This window comes from Saccoglossus kowalevskii, chromosome 8 (genome assembly GCF_978046115.1).
Source record: "Saccoglossus kowalevskii chromosome 8, keSacKowa6.1, whole genome shotgun sequence".
In the NCBI taxonomy this organism is placed as follows: Eukaryota; Metazoa; Hemichordata; class Enteropneusta; family Harrimaniidae; genus Saccoglossus; species Saccoglossus kowalevskii.
Genome location: NC_140648.1, coordinates 40,725,940 through 40,753,492, shown reverse-complemented (window position 1 = coordinate 40,753,492; position 27,553 = coordinate 40,725,940). Strand labels below are relative to the sequence as shown.

General features: G+C 35.8%; 1 protein-coding gene across 1 annotated transcript in view; it reads right to left on the bottom strand.

The window, feature by feature from the left end:
• LOC102808402 (spermatogenesis-associated protein 20-like) overlaps nucleotides 1-27,553 on the bottom strand; it is a 205,716-nt gene that overhangs the window by 167,206 nt on the left and 10,957 nt on the right. Inside the window, exons 3-7 of the mRNA XM_085502612.1 lie at nucleotides 22,001-22,105; nucleotides 16,205-16,269; nucleotides 14,941-15,095; nucleotides 13,892-14,035; nucleotides 12,882-13,080 (exon numbers count right to left, since the gene is read on the bottom strand). Coding sequence (XP_085358738.1) covers nucleotides 12,882-13,080; nucleotides 13,892-14,035; nucleotides 14,941-15,095; nucleotides 16,205-16,269; nucleotides 22,001-22,105 — 668 coding nt within the window. The remainder of the gene's footprint in view (nucleotides 1-12,881; nucleotides 13,081-13,891; nucleotides 14,036-14,940; nucleotides 15,096-16,204; nucleotides 16,270-22,000; nucleotides 22,106-27,553) is intronic.

Sequence of the window (27,553 nt, the reverse complement as noted above, 5' to 3'; positions counted from 1 at the left end):
TCTCTCCTAAGTTTTAACCCATTCGTAAACTGTCTCATTCATTTTTGAGAGCATTCTTGGCGGCTATTCTACACTAGGACTATTCTTTTATTATTGAAAATGTTTATGAAACATGTTAACTTTTTATACATGTTGTCAACCTCTCTCTCTTTTCAATTCTCTAAATTTGATGAATATTTTTGTTGTTTTTGGTAAAAAATTATATTTTCAAATAAGTCAAAAAATTTGGTGGATGACGACGGACAATCAGTAATATGATTAGCTCCGCTCAATGTGGTTGGGGTTATTATTATGCTAATTATGGACTTATTATACATTATGCATTGTGTATTGTTCCAGGGCACATATGTACCTTCATTATAATTAGATGATTGATAAAAATAATTATTATCCAAGTTAATATTATAGATGTATATAAACAAAAAACTAATTAGGTCATTGCATTGCATTGTCTTAGAGGATTTGTGTACCAAGATTCATCAAAATAAGATTGGGGTTATTATTATGCGAATTAGGCAATTATTATGCATTGTGTATTGTTCCAGGGCACATATGTACCTTCATTATAATGTGATGATTAATAAAAATAATTATTATCCAAGTTAATATTATAGATGTATATAAACAAAAAACTAATTAGGTCATGGCATTGTCTTAGAGAATTTATGTACCAAGATTCATCGAAATAAGATAAGTACTTGAGATATTGATTACTATACAAATCAGGTCATTAGTATGCACAGATTTTAATGTAAAGCTAATAAGGTCTGCGCAATGTCAGAGACCATCTATGTACCAAGTTTCATTGAAATGTGATGAGAACTAGAGATACGATGAAAAAGCTGAAAAGTTAGGTAATTAATATGCACAGATTTAAACCCAAACTAAACAGGTCTGTGTATGGTCCTAGAGCATTCATGTAGCAAGTTTTATTGAAATGTGATGATTACTACTTGAAATATCAGAGGAAAAGCCTGTACTAATTATGCAAATTAGGTAATTATTATGTATGGTTTTACCCAAAACAAATCAGGTCAGCAAATTTTCCCAGAGCATCTATGCACCAAGTTTAATCAAAATAAAAAAAAAACAGCTAAATATTATAATAAATTTAAACCAAACCCTAATCAAATCTGCACTGGAGATCTATGCATCAAGTTATATCAAAAACCAACAAATGCTTCTTGAGATATCAGTGGAACAGATGGACACATGCACAAACATGATGTGTTACAATTTTAGGGGGTGGGGTAAAAATTTATTCATTTGGCTTTTCTGAGACAATTTATAACTTGTTAAACATATAATGCGATGTGCACTTGTAAACAATTATTACCTGTCCCTGTACCAACTTTGAACAAAACTGGATGACACATATCTGAGAAAAAGCTGGTAACAGATTTTTGAGGGAAAAAATGGCCTCCAAGTCGTAAAAATTTATCCAATCAAACAGGTCATGAATGACACTGCCTTCACTTGTTGTCATTTGAAGGTTGCAGCATATAATTAGTCCAGTTTTTGGCATGGATGTAAATTGGCAAACATGATTTCTATGGCATTTTCAAGTTTATAGCACTCTCCATCCTGGTCTCAGCAAGAACACCAGAGAGCAACAAACAAGTACAACAGGTAAAATGACATGCAAGTATGCAAATCAGATCTGCAAATATGTTGAAAAGTCAGTGTTGTGTTCGTTTGGATAAACTTCCTTGTACAACTGTATTCCTAATACAAGAACACTGTCAATCACAGAACTGTTCCAGCAAAAATCTTCTAATATTTTAAACAGTAAGAGGGCAAAGATACCATTTGTCATACAAGTACTAGCACCAGATGAGGAACTGAGAAACTGCAATGATCCTTGGTGTACATTACTCGTGTCAACAACTTTACTTCTCATGTACTTCATGTACAGATCTACATGTAGTTTGTGGCCCTGAACAATACAATACATAATCAGTTCCTACAACAATAATAGAAAGGCTTAATATCAGCAGGCAAGGATAAAATATCCGACCAAACTGCTTCGTAAAGAACATTATCTTTAGAGAGTTTATTGGTAAGTACAAGAAACTTATACAGCTTTTATTTAAGGTGAATTTTCACCCTCCCAAAGACAGGGAGTTGTTACTATAATCCAAAAAAAGGGGAAGGACTCTAGATTTATCAAAAACTGGCGTCCTACAGCTCTACTGAACTGTGATTATAAAATAGGATCCAAATGTTTAGCTAAACGCCTAGAAAAAGCACTCCCCGACATCATTCATGAATTTCAAACAGCCTTCGTGAAAAACAGATATACATTTGAAGAAAACTTACACGGCATTTTGGTCTGTATTGACTTTGAAAAAGCCTTTGATAAATTAGAATGGAATTATTTGATCCAAGTGCTGAGCACATTCAACTTTGGGGAGGGGTTCATCAAATGGGTAAAATTGCTCTTTACCAATATCTCTAGCTGTGTGATTAATCATGGGACAACTACTGGCTAATTCCCTTTACTTCGTATGCCAGGGCGATCCAATCTCTCCACTACTCTTTATCCTAGGTCTCAAAATTTATTTAATCAAACTCAGATCATCTAATGATATTAAAGGAATTTCAGTTGACAATACTGAAATCAAAAATGCCACTTTTGCAGATGACCTGACTTGCTTTGTTAATGATATTGATTCCTTGAATAGTCTGTTCACTTTGTTAGATAAATTTCAGCTAATTTCAGGATTGTCTGTCAAGCTGGACAAGTGTGAAGGCATGTGGCTGGGGCAATGGAAAGATAGATTTAATAAACCGCTTAGGATTTCATGGACTAAAACAGTCATAATTGTGGGAATATGTATTTCGTACAACACAAAACTTGCATTTGATCAGACTATAGCAGGGCCACTTCAAAGTTTAAAAAACAGTCTAAACTTTTGGAAAATGAGGCAACTAACACTTTCAGGGAAAATTCAGGTTATTAAATCCCTTGCAATCTCCCGTTTGACGTATATACTTAACCAAATTGATGCCCCTAAACAATTCCTCAAAGAAATTAACAAACTCATTTTCAAATTCCTTTGGAATGGGCCAGACAAAATTGCTGGGAAAACAGCTGTAGGTGAGGTCAAAGATGGGGGCCTGTCAATGACAGACTTATTTTCTATATATAAAGCTCAGCGCCTTAACTGGTTAAGGAGGTACTGCGACAACACAGTTTCACAGACTTGGAATCTTTTTCTTTATCGCAAATTACGCCCTCTAGGGGACATTAATCTTTTACTCAAGTGTAAATTTAACCCTATAATCCTAACAATTAAATTATCACCATTTTACAGGGGCATGCTTCATACTTGGATTTCACTGAAATATTAGTCTTATGAACTAGATATTGTCTTAAATGATTGTATTTGGAACCATTGTAAACTTTTGATTGGTCGAAAAAGCTTTTATTATAATGACTTGGCAAATGCAGGATTGATGTACAGTGTATGTGGGTCAATTATTTGATGACAGAGGTAAAATCTTGCAATGGGAAGCTGCAAAACAAAAGGAAATCCATGACAAATGTTTTCTTAAATGGTATGACATAGTCAGTGATGTGCCAAAATCTGTGTGGAACTCAGCTGAAATGACTACTTTCAAGCAATCAGAGGATGAACATATGTATGTCCAATTTATCAACAAATCAGTTCATCTAAATAGTTGTACAAGCAAAAATGTTACTAAAAGTATCTCAACTAAGTATTTTATCTCTCCCAGAAGTGATACATATTTCACTAACTTACTCAGTGAAATGGTTATCTGGGATAATGCATACAGTAGAACATTTGGATTAACTATCGATACAAAACTTTCCATTGGAAACTCAGTCATAATCTTGAATTCACAAATGAAACACTATACAAAATGACTCCACCCAAAATCGCTGTTCACTTTGTGATGTTAACATTGAATCGCTTCTCCACTTGTTTTATCAATGAAATTATGTAAAACCATTTTGGCAAGAGTGGGGAAGACACATCGGTTTCAGAAATAAGCCTACCAACTCACAATGTTTTTCGAACAATGTTATTGAGACATTTATTTCTTTTACTGGCTCTGCTTGTATTTCACTTGCAATCCACACTAGTCATTTTTACATTTACCAATCGTCTTCGATCGACATTATAGATCTTTTGTTTCAATTGTTATTCACTTGCAATTTTTATTCATAATTTTACTACATTGTAATTCCTGCTCTGTAACCATGTGCTCGTATCCCATGAAGGCTCTCCATATTCAAGAACAAGTGATGCTTGCCTTACCACATCATGCGAATTGTTCAATTCTACCACCTCCTCTTTAATTTGGGGGAAATGCTGCACAGAGCATGCTGCTCAGGTCAGGTATGACGTTGCCCTTACCATGACACGAGTCAAATATATCTCGGTCTCCTGTCATGGGGTCGGCCGCTACGACGCCTGATGCAGAGCCACTGTGTCGGCAGGTGTTACTCGGGTAATATGCGTTGCCACCTCATAATGACACTCAGTGGTTTTGAGGATCACTATGAAGTGACACGTGACGACGCCTAGTGTGACATTCACTTCTCCCACTTCAAACGGCAATCCTGTCTCATGTGTCGTTTCTTAGAAATAACTGCTTTTTAATAAACGAGTCGATAGGATATCTACCAAACTCACTATAATTTCCCAATTTCGGAGTGTTTTTTGAAATGCCTAGGATGCAACGACAGAAGCTGAGGTGTACATCTTCTATAGTAGAGTTGAATGAACTTTCTTCAGCCCAGACTTCACATCCATATATTAGTTCATCAAACAATGACAACAATAGTGAAGAACTGAGATTTTCATTATGACCTAATTTGGCTTTCAAAGAGAATAATGCTTTCATATGTTTCATAGCAACTTTAAATTTTCCATTAGGGCTGGGAACAATACCTAAATAATTATAATTTCTCACGATGTTAATCTCATTCTCTTCAAAAGATCCTTACATAATAATTAAACAACTCACATAATTTACGAAAACGAATCATATTATCTATGAACGGGATAGCTGACAAATAGAATGGATGCTACAACTGTGGCAACGTTCTAAACAAGTATAGGATCGTACCTTTTAAAAGGTACAGCCCGAACTTTCACTTGTGCTTGATAAATGTTAGTACTAATATCACTAAATTCTCTAATAATTCACAGAAAAAAAAAAGGGGGAATGCCGTGCCTTCATAGAGGATGCAAGGTGCCTCCCTGCTGTTTTCAACCCAATAGCCCAGAAATGCCGCTGTCTACAAAGATAATCAAAGAAAGCTTAGAAAGAACTCCCATGTGCTGAGAGTATTGGAGACACATTAAATATAATTTGAAATTACTTAGCTGAAAACTAATTATGCAAATCAGAAAATTAACATGAACAGATTTGATTGTAAAACTAATGAGGTCTGCGCAATGTAACAAAAACTCTATGTACCAAGTTTAATTGAAATGTGATTAGAACCAAAAAATTATGAATTATTATGCTAATTAGGGAAATAATATGAACAGCGTTTTACCCCAAACTAATTAGGTTTGTACATTGTCCTAGAGCATCTTTGTACTAAGTTTCATTAAAATGGAAATTAGTACTTTAGACATCAGTGTGAAAGCTTAAAATTGGTTAATTATGCAAATTGGGTAATTAATATGTACAGATTTTAACCCACAATTATGCAGGTCTGTCTATTGTCCTACAGCATCCATGTATAAACATTCATTAATATGTGATGATTAGTACCTGAGATATCAGTGTGAAAGTTGGAAATTGGTTAATTATGCAAATTAGGTGATTAATATGCACAAATATTTACCAAAAACTAATTGGGTCTTTGCATAATTCTAGATTCATTGAAATGTAATGATTAGTACTTTAGATATCAGTAGAAAAGCTGAAAATTAATTATACAAATTAGGTAATTAATATGCACAATTATTTACCCTGAAACTAATCAGGTCTCTGCATAGTCCTAAATGATCTATGTACCAAGTTTCATTGAAATGTGATGATTAGTACTTGAGATACCCGTGGAAAAGCTGAAAATTAATGAATTATGCAAATTAGGTGATTAATATGCACAAATATTTATCCGAAACAATCAATCTCTGCATAGTCCTTGAGTATGCAAGTACCAAGTTTCATTGAAATGTAATGCTCACTACTTATATCAAAAGCTGAAAATTAATTAATTATGCAAATTAGGTAATTATATGTACTGATATTACCATAAAAACTATCAGGTCTGTGCAGTGTCATATGACATCCTTGTACCAAGTTTCATTGAAATGTGATGATTAGTACTTGAGATATCAGTGGGAAAACCGAAAATTGACTAATCATTATGCAAATTAGGTAATTAGTATCAACGGATTATTACCAAAAACTAATCAAAACCTAGCATTAGTTCAGAGCATCTATGTACCAAGTTTCATCAAAATCCAATGAGTGGTTGTTTAGATATCAGTGGAACAGTCATGGAACCACTAAAAAATAGCTAATTATCATGCAAATTAGGTAATTAATATGCACAGATTTTTACCAAAAAACAATCAAATCTGCGCATATGTTCAGAGCATCTATGTACCAAGTTTCATCAAAATCCAATGAGTGGTTCTTTAGATATCAGTGGAACAGTCATAGAACAGCTAAAAATTAGCTAATTATCATGCAAATTAGGTAATTAACGAGCATGGATTTTTACCAAAACCTAATCAAAACCTAGCATTAGTTCAGAGCATCTATGTACCAAGTTTCATCAAAATCCAATGAGTGGTTGTTTAGATATCAGTGGAACAGTCGGACACACATACACACACACACACACACACATACACACACACACACCCACACACACATACAGACACACTAACTGCAAAGACTCCCATTTTGTGCTTCGCACATGGGAGTCAAAAATGGTAAAAACGATCCAGGATTGGTAAAAATCGCTGTAATTTTGGTCATCATTTGCTTTACAAAATTCTGTCAATCCGTGGACGGGATCGCATATACCATTGTGGTGAAACCTTCATGCTAAAGACTTGGGTTGCCTGAAGTTACGGGAATGACATGGTATGGTGTAATACTGTTTTGATGGTTTTAGCATAGACTGGCTCGATTCTATGGTTATAGATACAATTCTACCATGTTACCATGAACTTCGCAAATCCTTAACAAAATTTAGACTTGGCAACCACTGTCTGAAATTTGAAACAGACCGGCATGTAGGATTGGATTTTAAAGACAGAGTCTGCAATATGTGCAACAATGACCATGTTGAAGATGAACAACATTTTGTCATAAATTGTCCTCATTACAACGAAATAAGATTAAAACTTTACATTGTAACTAATAAATGTATACCAAATTTTGACAAATTTAGTAATGAAAATAAATTCATATCATTACTAAGTAAGGAGAAAATGTCAATTCCTTTAGCGCAGTATTTAAAAAACTGTTTTAATACAAGACAGCAGCACCTACATAAACTAAGCCAGTAACACATTCCTTGTATACAAATTTATCTTTTTTAAATGTCTTTTTGTTCCCTTACTTTTTATGTAGTTATTTTTTTTTTTACTAATATTTGATTTGTAACCTTTTTCATCCCCTCCGGGGGATGTTGTGTGTTAATAAATAAATAAATAAAAGAAAAAGAAGCAAAAACAAATAATTTGGACAACTAATTTATTTAAATTTATTAGTGATATAATATTAGACCGCAGTTCTCTATACACTGCAAAACAACACAATGCCGCAGGCCATCAGTGCTCTTGATTGTGACAAGATTGTCACCGCCAAAAAGAGGGTGCGGTAGCAGTATGGTGATGCATAGCAATGTCTGAAGCTGCCATTACAGCTTCCTGTGTGGTATAACGCTCTACAACCATGTCCAGATCAGCTCATATGATGTTATGCCTCATTCGAGCATTTCCTTAATTTATACATGTATTTTACGACTCGTATTTTGTGTGTACATTAAACTTTCAAACAGAAAAATAACCCTGACTAAAAGCGTGTTACAGAAGTGCGTGACAAATTTTAGGAGGTTTGTGCGATACCCGTTATGTACAATCTCAGACCACTACTTATACTTATACTTTATTAAACACATAAAATTCCCCAGGAGGAATTAAAATGGTTACATTTACACTTAACAAAACTAGAATAATACAAAACATTAAGACTAAAGTAATGATTAAAAAAAATAATAATAATAATCGAAATAAAAAACATGAATAGTAATATATCCCACTCACAGCAATAATAAAGGTAGAAGAAACCATTGTTGAAAAGTAATAATAATAATAATGCGTTAATGCATTAAGGGTTAAAATCGGATTAGTAGCAATATATCGGATACTAAACATTTCGGATTAGTAGCAATATCGGATACTAAACATTTCATTGAAATAAAAACAGCATAGTAATGCATAGTAGTATAATAGTAATTATTATTATATTATTATTATGGTTTTATTTCAGACATAGTCCATATATAAAGAAAAAGATACAAACAAATATGTAATAAAATAAAATGACAAACCATACAGATTTGAAAACTATACTAAACTCAGTAGACTACCTTTGTCCAATGCTGCACTAAAGTAGACTTCCATCTCACATCACTAGTGAGCAAGGCACACACAAGTGTATTGTTTGATGTTCGTAATCGATCCATAAAAGCATAAATTAGCTTTCTATATAAACTGGTAAATGTGTTTGTGCGGTTTTCAACGAACATAGTGCTTGCGCTACAGTCACGGGCGTACCCCAACAGTTTACGGAAAGCATTATTATAACTGACCCGAAGGGCATTAACGGTAGATTTTCTATACATACACCATAATTGGCAGCAATACAAACTAGAACAGAATGTTTTAAATAGCAAAAGTTTGACTTCGTTGCTGCAGTTCTTAAATTTACGTAGCATAATGTTTGCCCTCACACAGAATAAACGTTTCTGACAATCAATGTCCGCATCGTCTTTCAGGTCACGAGCTATTTTATGTCCTAGATAATTAAACTGGTCAACAAAGTCAACATTATTATTATATAAATACAGTGGAGGGCAAATGTCCATGCAATTACGACCATAGAAATGCATAGATTTAGACTTGGTTGAGTTGTAGGTAATGTCATGCTCTTCAGCGTATAACTCACAAATATGTAACATTTTGCGCAAACCTTTAATAGAGGGCGCAATTACACACATATCATCTGCGTAGCTCAAATTGTTTATAATTTTATCGCCAATAAGACAGCCACAAGGCATGCTATTGAGTGATACACTGAGATTATCCATATAAATACTAAACAGTGCTGGGGACATTACTCCTCCCTGTCAAACTCCATTGGAAACATTAAAAAATTGTGAGATAGTACTTCCCCATCTAACACAGTACAACTGGTTGCAATACCAATTTACAAGAACACGAATGATATACGCTGGAACATTACGTTCAATACACTTGTTAAATAACGTCCAATGGTTAACTCTGTCGAACGCCTTGGATGCGTCAAGAAAACACACAAATACACTGCTACCAAGGCTATTATACTGGCGAATGGTTTCTTTTAAGAGCAGAATACAGAGATCTGTGGAATGTTTCTTTTTAAAACCAAACTGGTTGTCTGTAGTTTCAAAAAACTTATCACACCTCTTGAGTAATATATGTTCAAAAACTTTTGACAAAACAGATGTTATTGCAATAGGACGATAATTGTCTGTGCTGGTAATATCTCCAGTTTTATTTTTCAAGAGTGGCACTATAACAACTTCCATCATAGAGCGAGGGAGTGTGCCGTGCACACAGAATGACAACATACACATTGACAAATGCGTACTAACACTGGGAGCCGCATATTTCAAGTGTTCTGCACATAAACCATCCATACCACTAGATTTCTCTAGCGGCAGGTTTTTAATAATCCCATGAATTTCCACAGAGGACACAGAATGAGCATTTTCGTGAATTTCAGTAATATTATTTAGCACCTTGGACTTATATGTGTCATTCGTGATGGAGTTCAGAGATGATTCAAAATATTTCGCCCACATTTTTGTAATGTCCGTCTCACCAGATGCATTCCCAACAACGGAAGGAATGAAAGTGGCGTATGATTTCGTGACTTCTTTCCAGAACGAGCGTTCATCTTTATTTAAAAGGTGAGTGGCTAATTTGTCTGCAGTCATACGAGAATGTGCAGATTTGCAGTTGCGCAATGTAAGTTTGAATTTGACCCTCGCTGACCTCATCGTGTCATGAACCGCGCCCTCTCTTGGTTTGCCAGCAAGACGCCACAACCAAAAGCACTCACGTGCAAAGCTATGCGCATCCTTAACAATGTCATTCCATCCGGGGACTGGTTTAAAAGACGCAAAAGCCGCCTTGCGTACGAATGTTAAGTCCGTCGCTTTTTTAAGAGAGTTGACAATATTCTCGTAATAATCATGAATATTTCTTTTATGGTCAGTATTCTGACAGTTAACATGCGTACAACCCAGGGCGTCCACTGGTAAAACAATATTATGCAGGCCAATATCCGTGTTGTGAGCGTATTGGTTCATTTGTTCCGTCGTGATGTTGGACCAGTCAAGACGTATTGATCGCTCCTTACAATTCCCAATTATTAAGTCGCATGATTTCATGCTACTACACTGGAAGGCAATGGTCATAGGCATATGATCTGATGCAACATAGTCATACATAATGTTAATACCAATTATTGCACAATATGCAGTATTAGAAGCAATGCAGTGATCTATCCATGAGGTCGTGTGATGTGCTTCACTCACATATGTAAAGTTGTCACCTGAATTGTCTAGCATTTCAATGTCCGCGATTCGTAATTCGGCAGCATTGCAGAAATCACGTAACTCGTTACCGAAATAGGACTGCGAACGAGGATCAGTATTCCAATCACCAATAACAAGAATATTAGGCGTACCACTTTCCTGAATGATGGCGTTAATTTTTGCTAGATAGTCCACAAAGTCGTCTCTGTTTTCAACATTATTCGTTGGAAGATAAACACACAAAATGAAAAGCCTATTGTTGTCCTCCAGAGTGATTTCCGCACCAAGTAATCTGGGGTCATTAAATGTTCTAATTTTAAGCGCACTTCCAAGTGTTTTATTCCATAATATAGCTGTCCCTCCATAAGGCCGACCAGAAAGTATATCACTGCTTGTATTAATGGCCGAAACACCAAATGCATAAAAATCACTGTGAATCGTAGATAAGTACCCTAGGTCGTCATTTGTTAGCCAGTGTTCCTGAATTAGACAAATATCACATTCATCACATAGTTTATTGACAATTGGTCTACTAGACTTTATAGACCTACAGTTATACGTTACGATGTTAAGGTTCTGCATTAGTTACGACGAGGAAAGTACTTGCGCACCAACACTCCTTCCGGCCAGGCACTCGCATCCATGATTTTCTGAAAATTAGGCACTGTAGTTGTAAAACAAAATGATGAATATGTACTAAACTTAGTATCAAGACGAACACATTTAATATCGCTGACGTTCATGTTGGTTGATATATATTTATCTAGCATTTCAGCTGTAGTATCTGGACCCAGTCTGGACACGAAAACACTCATTCATTTATGAACTACAGTCATCTGGTCGGCGGATTTACGAGTACCAATCAAAACTTTACGGTCAACTTGGCGTATGTTCGCACGACTATCAGCGCTCTGCTCATTAGACTTATGTGGGTATTCTCGTAGCTTACGGAATGAGTCCGGGTTTGCAGATGAATCATGTATATGTATATCTGGATTCGTTGTTCCGTCGACAAGTGCACGTGCATAGCTACGGTGTCTATATCGGTGACGACGACTGCGTTGTATTGTGAAACCGTCTGAACCATCATCATGCGTTATTTATGTTCTAACCACTCACTGATATCCCGATGCCGTGACACGTTACTATGCGTAAGCAAGAACAAGAATATCTCCCTGTTTCTGTTTTTTGTGTCAAATCAAAAGATTGGCAAGTATTTCGTTCATGATTAAACCTTGTAATATTTGAATTGCTTGCAAAAGTAATGAAACAATCTCGAAATATATTTCATTGGATACTTAGAGCAGAAGACAGACACTTGGGTGGACAAAAGTTACGTAATTTGATAAAGTCCCGAACTATGCTATCAGTGGTTATTTGTTCAGTGCCCAACCCAACACAACTTTTTCACACCTATGGTGGGGATTAAGAGATAAACGTACCCCAAATTTACGGGGTAAGTACCGAGTAGTATATCGTCGGCGTAGTTATAATGGTGATGATTACTACTTGAAATATCAAAAGCTGAAAATTAATTAATTATGCAAATTAGGTAATTAATATGTACTGATATTACCCTAAAAACTATCAGGTTTGTGCAGTGTGCTATGACATCTATGTACCAAGTTTTATTGAAATATGATGATTAGTACTTGAGATATCAGTGGAAAAGCCGAAAATTGATTAATCATTATGCAAATTAGGTAATTAATATTGCACATATTTTTACCCCAAATCAAATCTGTGAATTAGTTTGGAGCATATATGTGCCAAGTTTCATCAAAATCCAATGAATGGTTTTTCAGATATCAGTGGAACAGTCATGGAACAGATAAAAATCAGCTAATTATCATGCAAATTAGGTAATTAATATGCATGGATTTTAACCAAAACCTATTTAAATCTGCACAATGGCTCAGAGCATCTATGCACTAAGTTTCATCAAAAATCAATGTATGGTTCTTGAGATATCAGTGGAACAGACACACACACAAACAGACTCACTAACTGGAAAGACTCCCTTTTTGTGCTTCGCACACAGGAGTCAATTAAAAACCAATTAACACACCTGGCTGTGGAAACTTGGGGGCTTGACCAAATCCACCCCACTGTTCATCATATCCATTTTCCATCTGGTTATAACACCTGTGGACGCACTCTAACCCAGGTATGTTTTGTTCTGTAGTTTTCTTTACTGTTGTATTCTGCATTAATGCATCTATTATCATTGTACCTTGTGATAACATCTGCTCTTCTTTCTCTTTCCACTTAGGAAGTAAAAAAAATAGTGGGGAATATTGAAGTATGTAAAGGGGTCTAAAAACTAACTCTGTGGCGCGATTGTGCGACTCGCCGAATGTTGATTAATGCACTCTGCAAAAGGGTTGCAGTTAAGTATAGTACCTACATGTATGTACAAACTTTGAACTGAATCAGGCCATATCTTATGGAGGAACCAGCACGAAAATGGAAAAAACAAAATGGAGACCGTTCAGCCGTCTTGGATCGAATCACGAAAAAACAGTGACATGCACCTATAACCCAATATGCATGATCACCATACAAAGTTTGGGTGAAATCACCCTGTTCAGCTCTGAGAAACAGTTCTGGACACGTTTAAATATCAGCAAATTTGAGGGACAAAATGGCTGTCAGTCAGCCATATTTAATCAAATCATAACGAAAATTGGCATGCATATGTAGGTCATCATACATTGTCTATATGCCAAGTTTGAACAAGATCGGTTAAAGGGTGTATGAGAAATGGCTCTGGACTGACACACGGATGGAGCCCAAATTAGTAGTTCCTGTTTTTTGCGGACTTCGTCAAACTTTTTAAATTAGCAAAATACATTTGTTTAGTGCAAGATTGCTAATTTTAGCTGCATGAAGAACAGACATGTATAAAGCTTTCAATCATTTTACCATTATTTTCTCTCAACATATTTTTATTTGCATATTTTATCTGATTGCAGTGTCAATTTAAAAAATCAACACCAACCCAAGATTGAAGAGACAAAAACAAGCAGTTATTGCGCAATCCGTTGACAAAACTTACGGTGAAAAGGATCATCTTACCATGTTTGCAATGCGACACAGTATTGTAGGGAATCCTGGTCTACCATATTTATCAGCTGGTGGGAAGTATGTTCCACCAACTACTGGTTTCAAATCTGGTGTTAGCCACACGCTCATTGGCCAACCACCACTACCTTGAGTTGCCTGTGTAGAGGGAAGGAAAAATAAACATGACAATTTTCCCCTCATGAAATAGTAAACATAGCTGATATGAAATGGTGCAAATGTTGGTTAGAGAATGTCCAATGTATGTACCAAGTTAGAACAAAATCCATCCAAATAAAATATGACCACCATTCAGTCATCTTGAATCAAATCATGTAACTAATGAACATGTAGATTTGTAAAGTTTGAATCTGATCAGATCAGGAGTGGTTGAGATACTGGAAAAGACACTTGGACACACACACACAAGACTTTTCAGACTTTGTCAAAATACCACATTTTCAAAAAAAACAAAATGACTTATAAGAGCTTATACAGTACTACAGCATCAATTGAATATATTTCAATCTGTACAAACAAAGCTGCTCATCTTGTCACTCTTTCTGAAGAAAATGACCACATCCATCAATTCAAAAACGTCTTCATTGGCTTCAAATTGAATTATGTGTTTATATTTTTAAGTTTATATTTTTAAGATTATTTATGGTGCAAGCCCAAAGTATTTAAAATGTTTTGTTATGCTGAACATACAAGTCATCTGAAGACGCCCTGCACTTTGACCCCAGATCAATTCACAAAACACAGTTGGCAACCTTTTTTCAATTTTACTTAAATATGATTCATTACGTATTTTTTTTTTTTTTTTTTTTTTTTTTTTTTACAAATGTCCATTTCAGGGCAACAGAAACCAAAAACTTAAATGTGTTAGTTGGCACTTGTCAAGCACTTGGATCTTCATTGATAGCAGAGTTAATAAAAAAGAATTCATGATTTGCCTTTGAAGTGAAATAGTGTGTTCAAAACATAAAAAAATAAATGATAGTGCAAGTACTGTGCAAGTACTTTTTCTGTTGGGAAAAAAAAATATGTTAATTTTGTCAAACCTGAATAAAAGCCATATAAACTTTATCAACATCTGGTCTTTCTTCTCGATCCACTTTAATGCAAACAAACTTTTGGTTCATAAGACTTCCAATGTCTGGATTCTGGAAGGACTCTCTTTCCATCACATGACACCAATGACATGTAGAATAGCCAACTGAAAATAGTATTACCAAGCCATGCATGGCACAGTCCCCATTAGTTATCAAATTTAAGATATATTTTTGTTTATAGTAATATAGTTGGAACATATACATGTAAGAAGTATGGATCCAGAAGATGATGCTTGATTAAGATGATTTTTTAACATTAAAATGATTGACATCTGGTATCTGATCGTCAACCAAGTACTTGTCCATATTGAGAAATATTGCTCTGGAACAGCATTAATTAAAACAAATTGGTCACTAGTCGGCCATTTTGAAAAAGTCAAAGCATGGCAGAAATATGGCACTAGAACTGCATTCATTAAAACAAAATAGCCGCCAGTTGGCCATTTTAAATTGGATCTGAAAAATAAAATAATGTGCATCAAGGTCCCATAATGTCCAACGTATGTACCCAGTTTAAAAAATCCATCCATAAATGCTTGATTTTGATGTTTTTTAGCACAAAAATGGCCACTATTCGGCCATTTTGAATCAGATCGTGAAACAAATTAATGTGCATATGTATAATATTATGTATGATGTATGTGTGAAGTTTGATTGTGATTGGTTGAGGCATGTCTAAGATACGCACACATGGCCACACAAAGTTCAAAACATAAGTTTTCATTTTCGAACTCTATTTAAAAAAAAAAAATCAGTGATTTTTTGGTCCCATTTCATTTTTTTAGAACCCAAACTGCTGTTTAACGGCCCAGGGCGAACTTATGACAGAGTCCTGTAAATGTCAAGCTCTCTTTGATTTTTTTCAGGGTATGTGACCCATTTTTACTATTACAGTGGGACTGGTTTGTGAGAAAACGTTTACAGTGCATATAGATTGAGCCCAATAATGATGACTCAGTAATGATATCAATTTTACCAAACCGACATGGCTCTAGAATCGTTCCGACATGTCTGGACGTACGCACGAACATACAGACGCACGAAGGTCAAAATATAAGTCCTCGTTTTCGAATTGCATCAGAACAGGGACTAAACAATGTGTTATTTGAGACGTTGTGCTAGTACAGCTTCCAAATAGTGTTTGCTTGAAACAAGTGACCTGTTGGAACATGTCTAATATATGTATATGAATGCAATTGTTGAGGGAACCAACCTGAGAGAAAAATCAGTTTATTCTCTTTCTTTGCTTTATCAAAAGCTTCTTGCGCCCATGGATACCTGTAAAAGAAAACATTTCCTGTAAAGTTTGCATTGGACATATAAGAATACAGGTAAGTGACAATACAGTGAATATACATCAAGGTATAGGAATACAGGTAAGTGACAATACAGTGAATATACATCAAGGTATAGGAATACAGGTAAGTGACAATACAGTGAATCTCACATCAAGGTATTGGAATACAAGTAAGTGACAATACAGTGAATCTCACATCAAGGTATTGGAATACAGATAAGTGACAATACGGTGAATCTCACATCAAGGTATAGGAATACAGGTAAGTGACAATACAGTGATTCTCACATCAAGGTATAGGAATACAGGTACGTGACAATACAGTGATTCTCACATCAAGGTATAGGAGTACAGGTAAGTGACAATACAGTGAATCTCACATCAAGGTATTGGAATACAGGTATGTGACAATACAGTGATTCTCACATCAAGGTATAGGAGTACAGGTAAGTGACAATACAGTGAATCTCACATCAAGGTATTGGAAAACAGATAAGTGACAATACAGTGAATCTCACATCAAGGTATTGGAATACAGGTAAGTGACAATACAGTGAATCTCACATCAAGGTATAGGAATACATGTAAGTGACAATACAGAGAATCTCACATCAAGGTATAGGAATACAGGTAAGTGACAATACAGTGAATCTCACAACAAGGTATAGGAATACAGGTATGTGGCAATACAGTGATTCTCACAACAAGGTATAGGAATACAGGTAAGTGGCAATACAGTGAATCTCACAACAAGGTATAGGAATACAGGTAAGTGACAATACAGTGAATCTCATAACAAGGTATAGGAATACATGTAAGTGACAATACAGTGAATCTCACATCAAGGTATAGGAGTACAGGTAAGTGACAATACAGTGAATCTCACAACAAGGTATAGGAATACAGGTAAATGACAATACAGTGAATCTCATACCAAGAAATAGGAATACATGTAAGTGACAATACAGTGAATCTCACAACAAGGTATAGGAATACAGGTATGTGGCAATACAGTGAATCTCACACCAAGGTATAGGAATACAGGTATGTGGCAATACAGTGAATCTCACAACAAGGTATAGGAGTACAGGTAAGTGACAATACAGTGAATCTCACAACAAGATATAGGAATACAGGTATGTGGCAATACAGTGAATCTCACACCAAGGTATAGGAGTACAGGTAAGTGACAATACAGTGAATCTCACACCAAGGTAAAGGAGTACAGGTAAGTGACAACACAGTGAATCTCACACCAAGGTATAGGAATACAGGTATGTGGCAATACAGTGAATCTCACAACAAGGTATAGGAGTACAGGTAAGTGACAATACAGTGAATCTCACAACAAGATATAGGAATACAGGTAAGTGGCAATACAGTGAATCTCACATCAAGGTATAGGAGTACAGGTATGTGACAATACAGTGAATCTCATACCAAGGTAAAGGAGTACAGGTATGTGACAATACAGTGAATCTCATACCAAGAAATAGGAATACATGTAAGTGACAATACAGTGAATCTCACAACAAGGTATAGGAATACAGGTATGTGGCAATACAGTGAATCTCACACCAAGGTATAGGAATACAGGTATGTGACAATACAGTGAATCTCATACCAAGATATAGGAATACATGTAAGTGACAATACAGTGAATCTCACATCAAGGTATAGGAATACAGGTATGTGACAATACAGTGAATCTCACAACAAGGTATAGGAATACAGGTATGTGGCAATACAGTGAATCTCACACCAAGGTATAGGAATACAGGTATGTGACAATACAGTGAATCTCATACCAAGATATAGGAATACATGTAAGTGACAATACAGTGAATCTCACATCAAGGTATAGGAATACAGGTAAGTGGCAATACAGTGAATCTCACATCAAGGTATAGGAATACAGGTATGTGACAATACAGTGAATCTCATACCAAGAAATAGGAATACATGTAAGTGACAATACAGTGAATCTCACAACAAGGTATAGGAATACAGGTATGTGGCAATACAGTGAATCTCACACCAAGGTATAGGAATACAGGTATGTGACAATACAGTGAATCTCATACCAAGATATAGGAATACATGTAAGTGACAATACAGTGAATCTCACATCAAGGTATAGGAATACAGGTATGTGACAATACAGTGAATCTCATACCAAGAAATAGGAATACATGTAAGTGACAATACAGTGAATCTCACAACAAGGTATAGGAATACAGGTAAGTGGCAATACAGTGAATCTCACACCAAGGTATAGGAATACAGGTATGTGACAATACAGTGAATCTCATACCAAGATATAGGAATACATGTAAGTGACAATACAGTGAATCTCACATCAAGGTATAGGAATACAGGTATGTGACAATACAGTGAATCTCATACCAAGAAATAGGAATACATGTAAGTGACAATACAGTGAATCTCACAACAAGGTATAGGAATACAGGTATGTGAGAATACAGTGAATCTCACATCAAGGTATATGAATACAGGTATGTGACAATACAGTGATTCTCACAACAAGGTATTGGAATACAGGTAAGTGGCAATACAGTGATTCTCACATCAAGGTATAGGAATACAGGTACGTGACAATACAGTGATTCTCACATCAAGGTATAGGAGTACAGGTAAGTGACAATACAGTGAATCTCACATCAAGGTATTGGAATACAGGTATGTGACAATACAGTGATTCTCACATCAAGGTATAGGAGTACAGGTAAGTGACAATACAGTGAATCTCACATCAAGGTATTGGAAAACAGATAAGTGACAATACAGTGAATCTCACATCAAGGTATTGGAATACAGGTAAGTGACAATACAGTGAATCTCACATCAAGGTATAGGAATACAGGTATGTGACAATACAGTGAATCTCACAACAAGGTATAGAAGTACAGGTAAGTGACAATACAGTGAATCTCACAACAAGGTATAGGAGTACAGGTAAGTGACAATACAGTGAATCTCACAACAAGATATAGGAGTACAGGTAAGTGACAATACAGTGAATCTCACAACAAGGTATAGGAGTACAGGTAAGTGACAATACAGTGAATCTCACAACAAGGTATAGGAGTACAGGTAAGTGACAATACAGTGAATCTCACAACAAGATATAGGAATACAGGTAAGTGACAATACAGTGAATCTCACATCAAGGTATAGGAATACAGGTAAGTGACAATACAGTGATTCTCACAACAAGGTATAGGATTACAGATAAGTGACAATACAGTGAATCTCACATCAAGGTATATGAATACAGGTATGTGACAATACAGTGATTCTCACAACAAGGTATTGGAATACAGGTAAGTGGCAATACAGTGAATCTCATACCAAGATATAGGAGTACAAGTAAGTTACAATAAAGTGAATATCATAATTGAAGATATGACATACCACATTACTTGCATGATGATACCGTAAAAACCTATTTTATTTCCTGGGATGAATTATTGTTTGTATCCTATTAATTCGCGGTGTTCCAAAACAAATAATAATTGGATCCTATTAATTCGCCATTAATATCGCCATATAACTTGTTATATTTAGTATGCGTTTATTGTGTTCGTGTTACCGATTACCTCAAGTAGCTGTGATCACCAGCGATCATGGCAGCCGGAAAAAATCTTTCATTCACTCACAACAATAAAGTTGTTTTACTGGATAATTATATAGTCAATTAATATGATCGAGCAGTAAATCTATATTGTGAATTTCTATGATAAGCAATACTATTGAAAGAGTTCGACAGCCAGAGTTGTATCGACATGCGTTCGCTATGTTGGAAAGTAAATTCCATAGAACTTTGAACGTCTACTTTGTGCACCGCCAGGGTGCGTGAATTAACGATTTTGATTGGCCAAGCTCTTGTCATAATTTTGCGATTAATGATGAGTGGATCATTCTGATTGCAACGCGTTTGAAAAACAAAACGAAAAAATAGCCCAAGTCTGTACTGCTATGGCGCCGTCGCTGAACACTGAACGGTGTATTATGCATTTCAATGAAAGGGCACATGTTTTGCAAGCAACACGTGGCCACGTAAATAGATGACAGATTCTGATCGCGTGGCTCTCTTTTATTATTACTAGCCAGTAACGTCAGAGGCAAAAAAAAGTCACCAGCAGGCGAATCATTTGGTTCGGTATATCTTTTTTGCAGAGGATTTTTGGAGACATTTGTGTTTGGTTGCTCCGGGATTTTAGTGCTGCAAGGAATATTGAAACCCAGAGCTAACGTGAATTCTTCGTAATGTTTTTGTGACACTGACACAGGCAAACAATGTGGCAGTGCCGACACAACCAATGCAAAAATACTGACTACTTCTTTCCTGTTATTGTAGATATTATGAACTCATTTGCAAATACAATGTTGTAAATAGATGGGCATGTTCCAGCTTTGTTTTTAAATGGGATGTGTCACGCAATAGTGACAATTTCCTGTCCCCTTCCAGTCAGTGTGTGTCGTCTTTGTGGTGGACGGACGGATGTTTCGGCCAAGAGTTTCGGACAGGGTGGACGTTTACATAAATATTTAAGACATAGTCTATTATGTGATGTCGGCATATATTTGTTTACAGAAATGTTTAATACATACTCTATGATGTCCGCATAGAGTTGTTTAAAGAAATATTTAATACATAGTCTATGATGTCGGCATAGAGTTGTTTACAGAAATATTTAATACATACTCTATGATGTCCGCATAGAGTTGTTTACAGAAATATTTAATACATAGTTGCTTAAGCATATAGTTTTAACTGCTTAAGCTATTCTACAAACGAGAAATGCAGATCTACTGCACAGCTAATATTAAAAGTGCCAGGTGACGAGTGAGTAAAGGAACACACATTCGCAGCAAGACAAGAATGCTATTACATGCAACTACAGTAGAAGCAAACGTAAAGAAATCATTGATTGTAAGACATATCTCATACTTTCATTTAGAATATTTTCACTCCGTGGCTAAGATCATCTTACCATTGAACTCTACTTAGGCCGAAATGTCCGGAGCCGAAACGTCCAGACCCGAAACGTCCGGGGTCGTAACATCCCGCATTCGTCTTTGTACACGATATGAGCTCATTTACAAATTCATTGTTTTTTTTTAAACAGGATGAGTTGCACGAAGTTTATCACTAGTATGTGTCTGAAAATGTATGAAAAATTCAGGCTGCGAGATGGCATAAATAAGACATACATGTATACCGTACCAAAATATGTGTGTGTGTGTGTGTGAAAAGTTTCGTTTTGTGTCTGACGTACATGACTAGAAAACTAAAAGAAAGCGATACGACCGGACGGTTACTTTGTAGCCACACATTGATTGTTTGTTTCCCTAATCATCATATAACAGAGCACCTTAGTCCTTAACTCGAGCTCAAAATACAGCACGTCTCAGATTGGCATCTTGTGTTCCTCACGACCAATTGAATGGCTAGAAAATAACATTTTGAGCATGGCTTGGTGTGTGACTTTTAATTGAATTGTCTGCTGTCCACTCAGCTTCGCTGTAATGTTTCTTGTTGGCCACAGCCCTTAAACCACCCAAAGACACGAATGAACATCTTGATCACTATCAAATTGGCGAAAACAATTTCAAATTGAACCAAACTGTATTCTATTAATTCGCTCACCTGATAAAAATAATTTCAATTTGTATCCTCTCACTTACCAGTCTACAGGATTACTGGCATGCTGCAATAAGTATGGAGATTTCTCCTTTGCTAGTCTGTTCCTCTGGGGTAGCTCAGGACCTCCTGTTGCCATAGAACTTAAACTAAAAAATATTTAGATAATTTGCATTTTCTGTAAATGACACATAATTAACAACTCATGAAATATACACTATCACCAATATTCTACACAGAACAATTCTCACATAATTATACATGTAACTATAATCTGTCTGATTTTTGAGCCAGGTTATACACAGTTATTGTTAGTCCTTATGACTGAAAAAACTTGCAATGAAAACCCACCAAAACATGCAATGTTTAATGGGCCATTTCAGTTTATATCTGTACCCCCCAGTTGATGAGCTTGTGTGTTTACTTCATACAGGGTATAATTTCCATGGGTGTATAAGTCATACAAAGTTTTATTTCCAAATCACCATTCACCATACAGTAATGGAAATCCAAAACTATAGTCCCTACTTATGGTGTTGATGAGTTCCATTGTGCCACCATACAGAGTAGGATTTCCAAATATAACTCTCATCATATGCTAATTTACCAAGTTCAAAATTTTATATTTGATAATGGAAATCCAAACTAGTCCTGATTCATGGTGTTGATGAGCTCATTTGTGCCACCATCCTTATCTAATTTCAGTAATAACTATTTCATACTGGCCCAATTTTTTTACCACATACAGTCAGAATTCCAAGTTTTTTTAGTCATACTGTTGGAAATCCAACCTCATCAACCGGTATGTGGCGAGATAAACTAGGCCATATTTTATTTAGTAGCCATAACTGCCTGGATTTCCAAGATTTTTTTGTTCATACTCGTCTGGATTTCCAGATTCTGTTTCTCCATATACAGTTGGAATTCCGGGGTATTTTCCCCCATCATACAGTGCTGGAAATCTGACCACATCAACAGGGGGGGGGGGGTGGTTGGTTGCAGTTATAAACTGGAATGGCCCAATGCCACCATGGCACCTACCGGTAACTTGTTTCAGTATAGCTAAACCTTTAATGATTAATTCTTTGCAATGAAAAATCTTTCAAAAATTTAAAGTACATTTGAACTGTTTGAAATTTCTCAAAATTGCGGACCAGACAGCAAGCAGGGTAGATAGCTTTACCAGCCCTACATAAACAAGCAGCCTGTCGGCTGAGATAGCTCCGCTGTTAGCAATGCACATGGCAATTAAAGAACAGAAGATATCATTAGAAAATGAACAAATCTGAGAGAGGTCCACATGTAGTACCTATATATGTAATATCAAAGCAATTGGACTTGCGGTTTTCAACAAGAAGTCGAAAATATCACTTTTTACCAAAAATGACAAAAATATTCACCAAAATTAGAGAATTAAAGATATCATTACAAAATAAACAAATCTGAGAGAGGTCCACATGTAGTACCTATATATGTAATATCAAAGCAATTGGACTTGCGGTTTTCAACAAGAAGTCGAAAATATCACTTTTTACCAAAAATTACAAAAATATTCACCAAAATTAGAGAATTAAAGATATCATTACAAAACGAACAAATCTGAGAGAGGTCCACATGTAGTACCTATATATGTGATATCAAAGCAATTGGACTTGCGGTTTTCAACAAGAAGTCAAAAATATCACTTTTTACCAAAAATGACAAAAATATTCACCAAAATTAGAGAATTAAAGATATCATTACAAAATAAACAAATCTGAGAGAGGTCCACAAGTAGTACCTATATATGTAATATCAAAGCAATTGGACTTGCGGTTTTTAACAAGAAACAAGAAGTTGAAAATATCACTTTTTACCAAAAATTACAAAAATATTCACCAAAATTAGAGAATTAAAGATATCATTACAAAATGAACAAATCTAAGAGAGGTCCACATGTAGTACCTATATATGTAATATCAAAGCAATTGGACTTGCGGTTTTCAACAAGAAGTCGAAAATATCACTTTTTACCAAAAATTACAAAAATATTCACCAAAATTAGAGAATTAAAGATATCATTACAAAATGAACAAATCTGAGAGAGGTCCACATGTAGTACCTATATATGTAATATCAAAGCAATTGGACTTGCGGTTTTCAACAAGAAGTCGAAAATATCACTTTTTACCAAAAATGACAAAAATATTCACCAAAATTAGAGAATTAAAGATATCATTACAAAATAAACAAATCTGAGAGAAGTCCACATGTAGTACCTATATATGTAATATCAAAGCAATTGGACTTGCGGTTTTCAACAAGAAGTCGAAAATATCACTTTTTACCAAAAATGACAAAAATATTCACCAAAATTAGAGAATTAAAGATATCATTACAAAATGAACAAATCTGAGAGAGGTCCACATGTAGTACCTATATATGTAATATCAAAGCAATTGGACTTGCGGTTTTCAACAAGAAGTTGAAAATATCACTTTTTACTAAAAATGACAAAAATATTCACCAAAATTAGAGAATTGAAGATATCATCATGAAATGAACAAATCTGAGAGAGGTCTACCCAAGGTACATATACACCAAGTATCAAAGCATTCAGGCTTGTAGTTTTCAAGAAGAAGTCGAAAAAGTAAAACATTGACACGGACGACGACGACGACGGACAATCACTCATATGATAAGCTCCGCTCGACAAAGTCGACAGCGGAGCTAAAAAGCTCATCATTCTTCTGACAAACAAAGTGGATAATTTAAATTTCCCTTCTAACAATATACAATATCAGCCATCAATGGAGAATGTAGTTTAACTTTATCAAATAATAGTATAATTAGTAAAATATAAATTTTGATTTTTTTTTATTGAAGCAGGCTATGAAAAAGATATTACCAGACCAACAAGTAACCCAGAAGCATTACACAATCACAATTAGAACACACTTCACTGTACAGCTGAAAATAAGCCTGTGTTGATAATATCTATATATTTATAGCATCACTGAAAACAAAATTTTCCCCAGCATATACAAAGTGGCTACTGTTAAAACACTACATAAATATTGAGTTGAGATGCCTTTACCAGGAAGTCAAGGAGCAATCACAAATATCAGGGAACAGCTATAACAAGGAGCCAGGAGATCACCATTATGGGTAACAGAAAGACAGCTATGGTAGTATGGTTTCGATGCCACTGGAGGGAACCAAAGATTCAGAATGGTACCAGGAAGTTAGGAGGCTAATAGGGATACCAGGTAGTAAGGAAGTCACTATGGGATAACAGGGATTCAGGAAGCCAATAAAAGCCCAGTGTGTCAAGAAGCCCTAGTTATACCAGAGTCAGGAAGTCACTAAGAGTACTAGAAAGTCAGGAAGCCACTTGGGGTGCAAGAAGCTCAAAATGCCACTTGGGATACCATCTATTAAATAACTTCATCCATGACTAATCCCAGATAGGATTATCTAAATTTGACTCCAAGCTTAAGGTCCATCAACACCATAATTGGCAGCAATACAAACTAGAACAGAATGTTTTAAATAGCAAAAGTTTGACTTCGTTGCTGCAGTTCTTAAATTTACGTAGCATAATGTTTGCCCTCACACAGAATAAACGTTTCTGACAATCAATGTCCGCATCGTCTTTCAGGTCACGAGCTATTTTATGTCCTAGATAATTAAACTGGTCAACAAAGTCAACATTATTATTATATAAATACAGTGGAGGGCAAATGTCCATGCAATTACGACCATAGAAATGCATAGATTTAGACTTGGTTGAGTTGTAGGTAATGTCATGCTCTTCAGCGTATAACTCACAAATATGTAACATTTTGCGCAAACCTTTAATAGAGGGCGCAATTACACACATATCATCTGCGTAGCTCAAATTGTTTATAATTTTATCGCCAATAAGACAGCCACAAGGCATGCTATTGAGTGATACACTGAGATTATCCATATAAATACTAAACAGTGCTGGGGACATTACTCCTCCCTGTCAAACTCCATTGGAAACATTAAAAAATTGTGAGATAGTACTTCCCCATCTAACACAGTACAACTGGTTGCAATACCAATTTACAAGAACACGAATGATATACGCTGGAACATTACGTTCAATACACTTGTTAAATAACGTCCAATGGTTAACTCTGTCGAACGCCTTGGATGCGTCAAGAAAACACACAAATACACTGCTACCAAGGCTATTATACTGGCGAATGGTTTCTTTTAAGAGCAGAATACAGAGATCTGTGGAATGTTTCTTTTTAAAACCAAACTGGTTGTCTGTAGTTTCAAAAAACTTATCACACCTCTTGAGTAATATATGTTCAAAAACTTTTGACAAAACAGATGTTATTGCAATAGGACGATAATTGTCTGTGCTGGTAATATCTCCAGTTTTATTTTTCAAGAGTGGCACTATAACAACTTCCATCATAGAGCGAGGGAGTGTGCCGTGCACACAGAATGACGACATACACATTGACAAATGCGTACTAACACTGGGAGCCGCATATTTCAAGTGTTCTGCACATAAACCATCCATACCACTAGATTTCTCTAGCGGCAGGTTTTTAATAATCCCATGAATTTCCACAGAGGACACAGAATGAGCATTTTCGTGAATTTCAGTAATATTATTTAGCACCTTGGACTTATATGTGTCATTCGTGATGGAGTTCAGAGAAGATTCAAAATATTTCGCCCACAGTTTTGTAATGTCCGTCTCACCAGATGCATTCCCAACAACGGAAGGAATGAAAGTGGCGTATGATTTCGTGACTTCTTTCCAGAACGAGCGTTCATCTTTATTTAAAAGGTGAGTGGCTAATTTGTCTGCAGTCATACGAGAATGTGCAGATTTGCAGTTGCGCAATGTAAGTTTGAATTTGACCCTCGCTGACCTCATCGTGTCATGAACCGCGCCCTCTCTTGGTTTGCCAGCAAGACGCCACAACCAAAACCACTCACGTGCAAAGCTATGCGCATCCTTAACAATGTCATTCCATCCGGGGACTGGTTTAAAAGACGCAAAAGCCTTCTTGCGTACGAATGTTAAGTCCGTCGCTTTTTTAAGAGAGTTGACAATATTCTCGTAATAATCATGAATATTTCTTTTATGGTCAGTATTCTGACAGTTAACATGCGTACAACCTAGGGCGTCCACTGGTAAAACAATATTATGCAGGCCAATATCCGTGCTGTGAGCGTATTGGTTCATTTGTTCCGTCGTGATGTTGGACCAGTCAAGACGTATTGATCGCTCCTTACAATTCCCAATTATTAAGTCGCATGATTTCATGCTACTACACTGGAAGGCAATGGTCATAGGCATATGATCTGATGCAACATAGTCATACATAATGTTAATACCAATTATTGCACAATATGCAGTATTAGAAGCAATGCAGTGATCTATCCATGAGGTCGTGTGATGTGCTTCACTCACATATGTAAAGTTGTCACCTGAATTGTCTAGCATTTCAATGTCCGCGATTCGTAATTCGGCAGCATTGCAGAAATCACGTAACTCGTTACCGAAATAGGACTGCGAACGAGGATCAGTATTCCAATCACCAATAACAAGAATATTAGGCGTA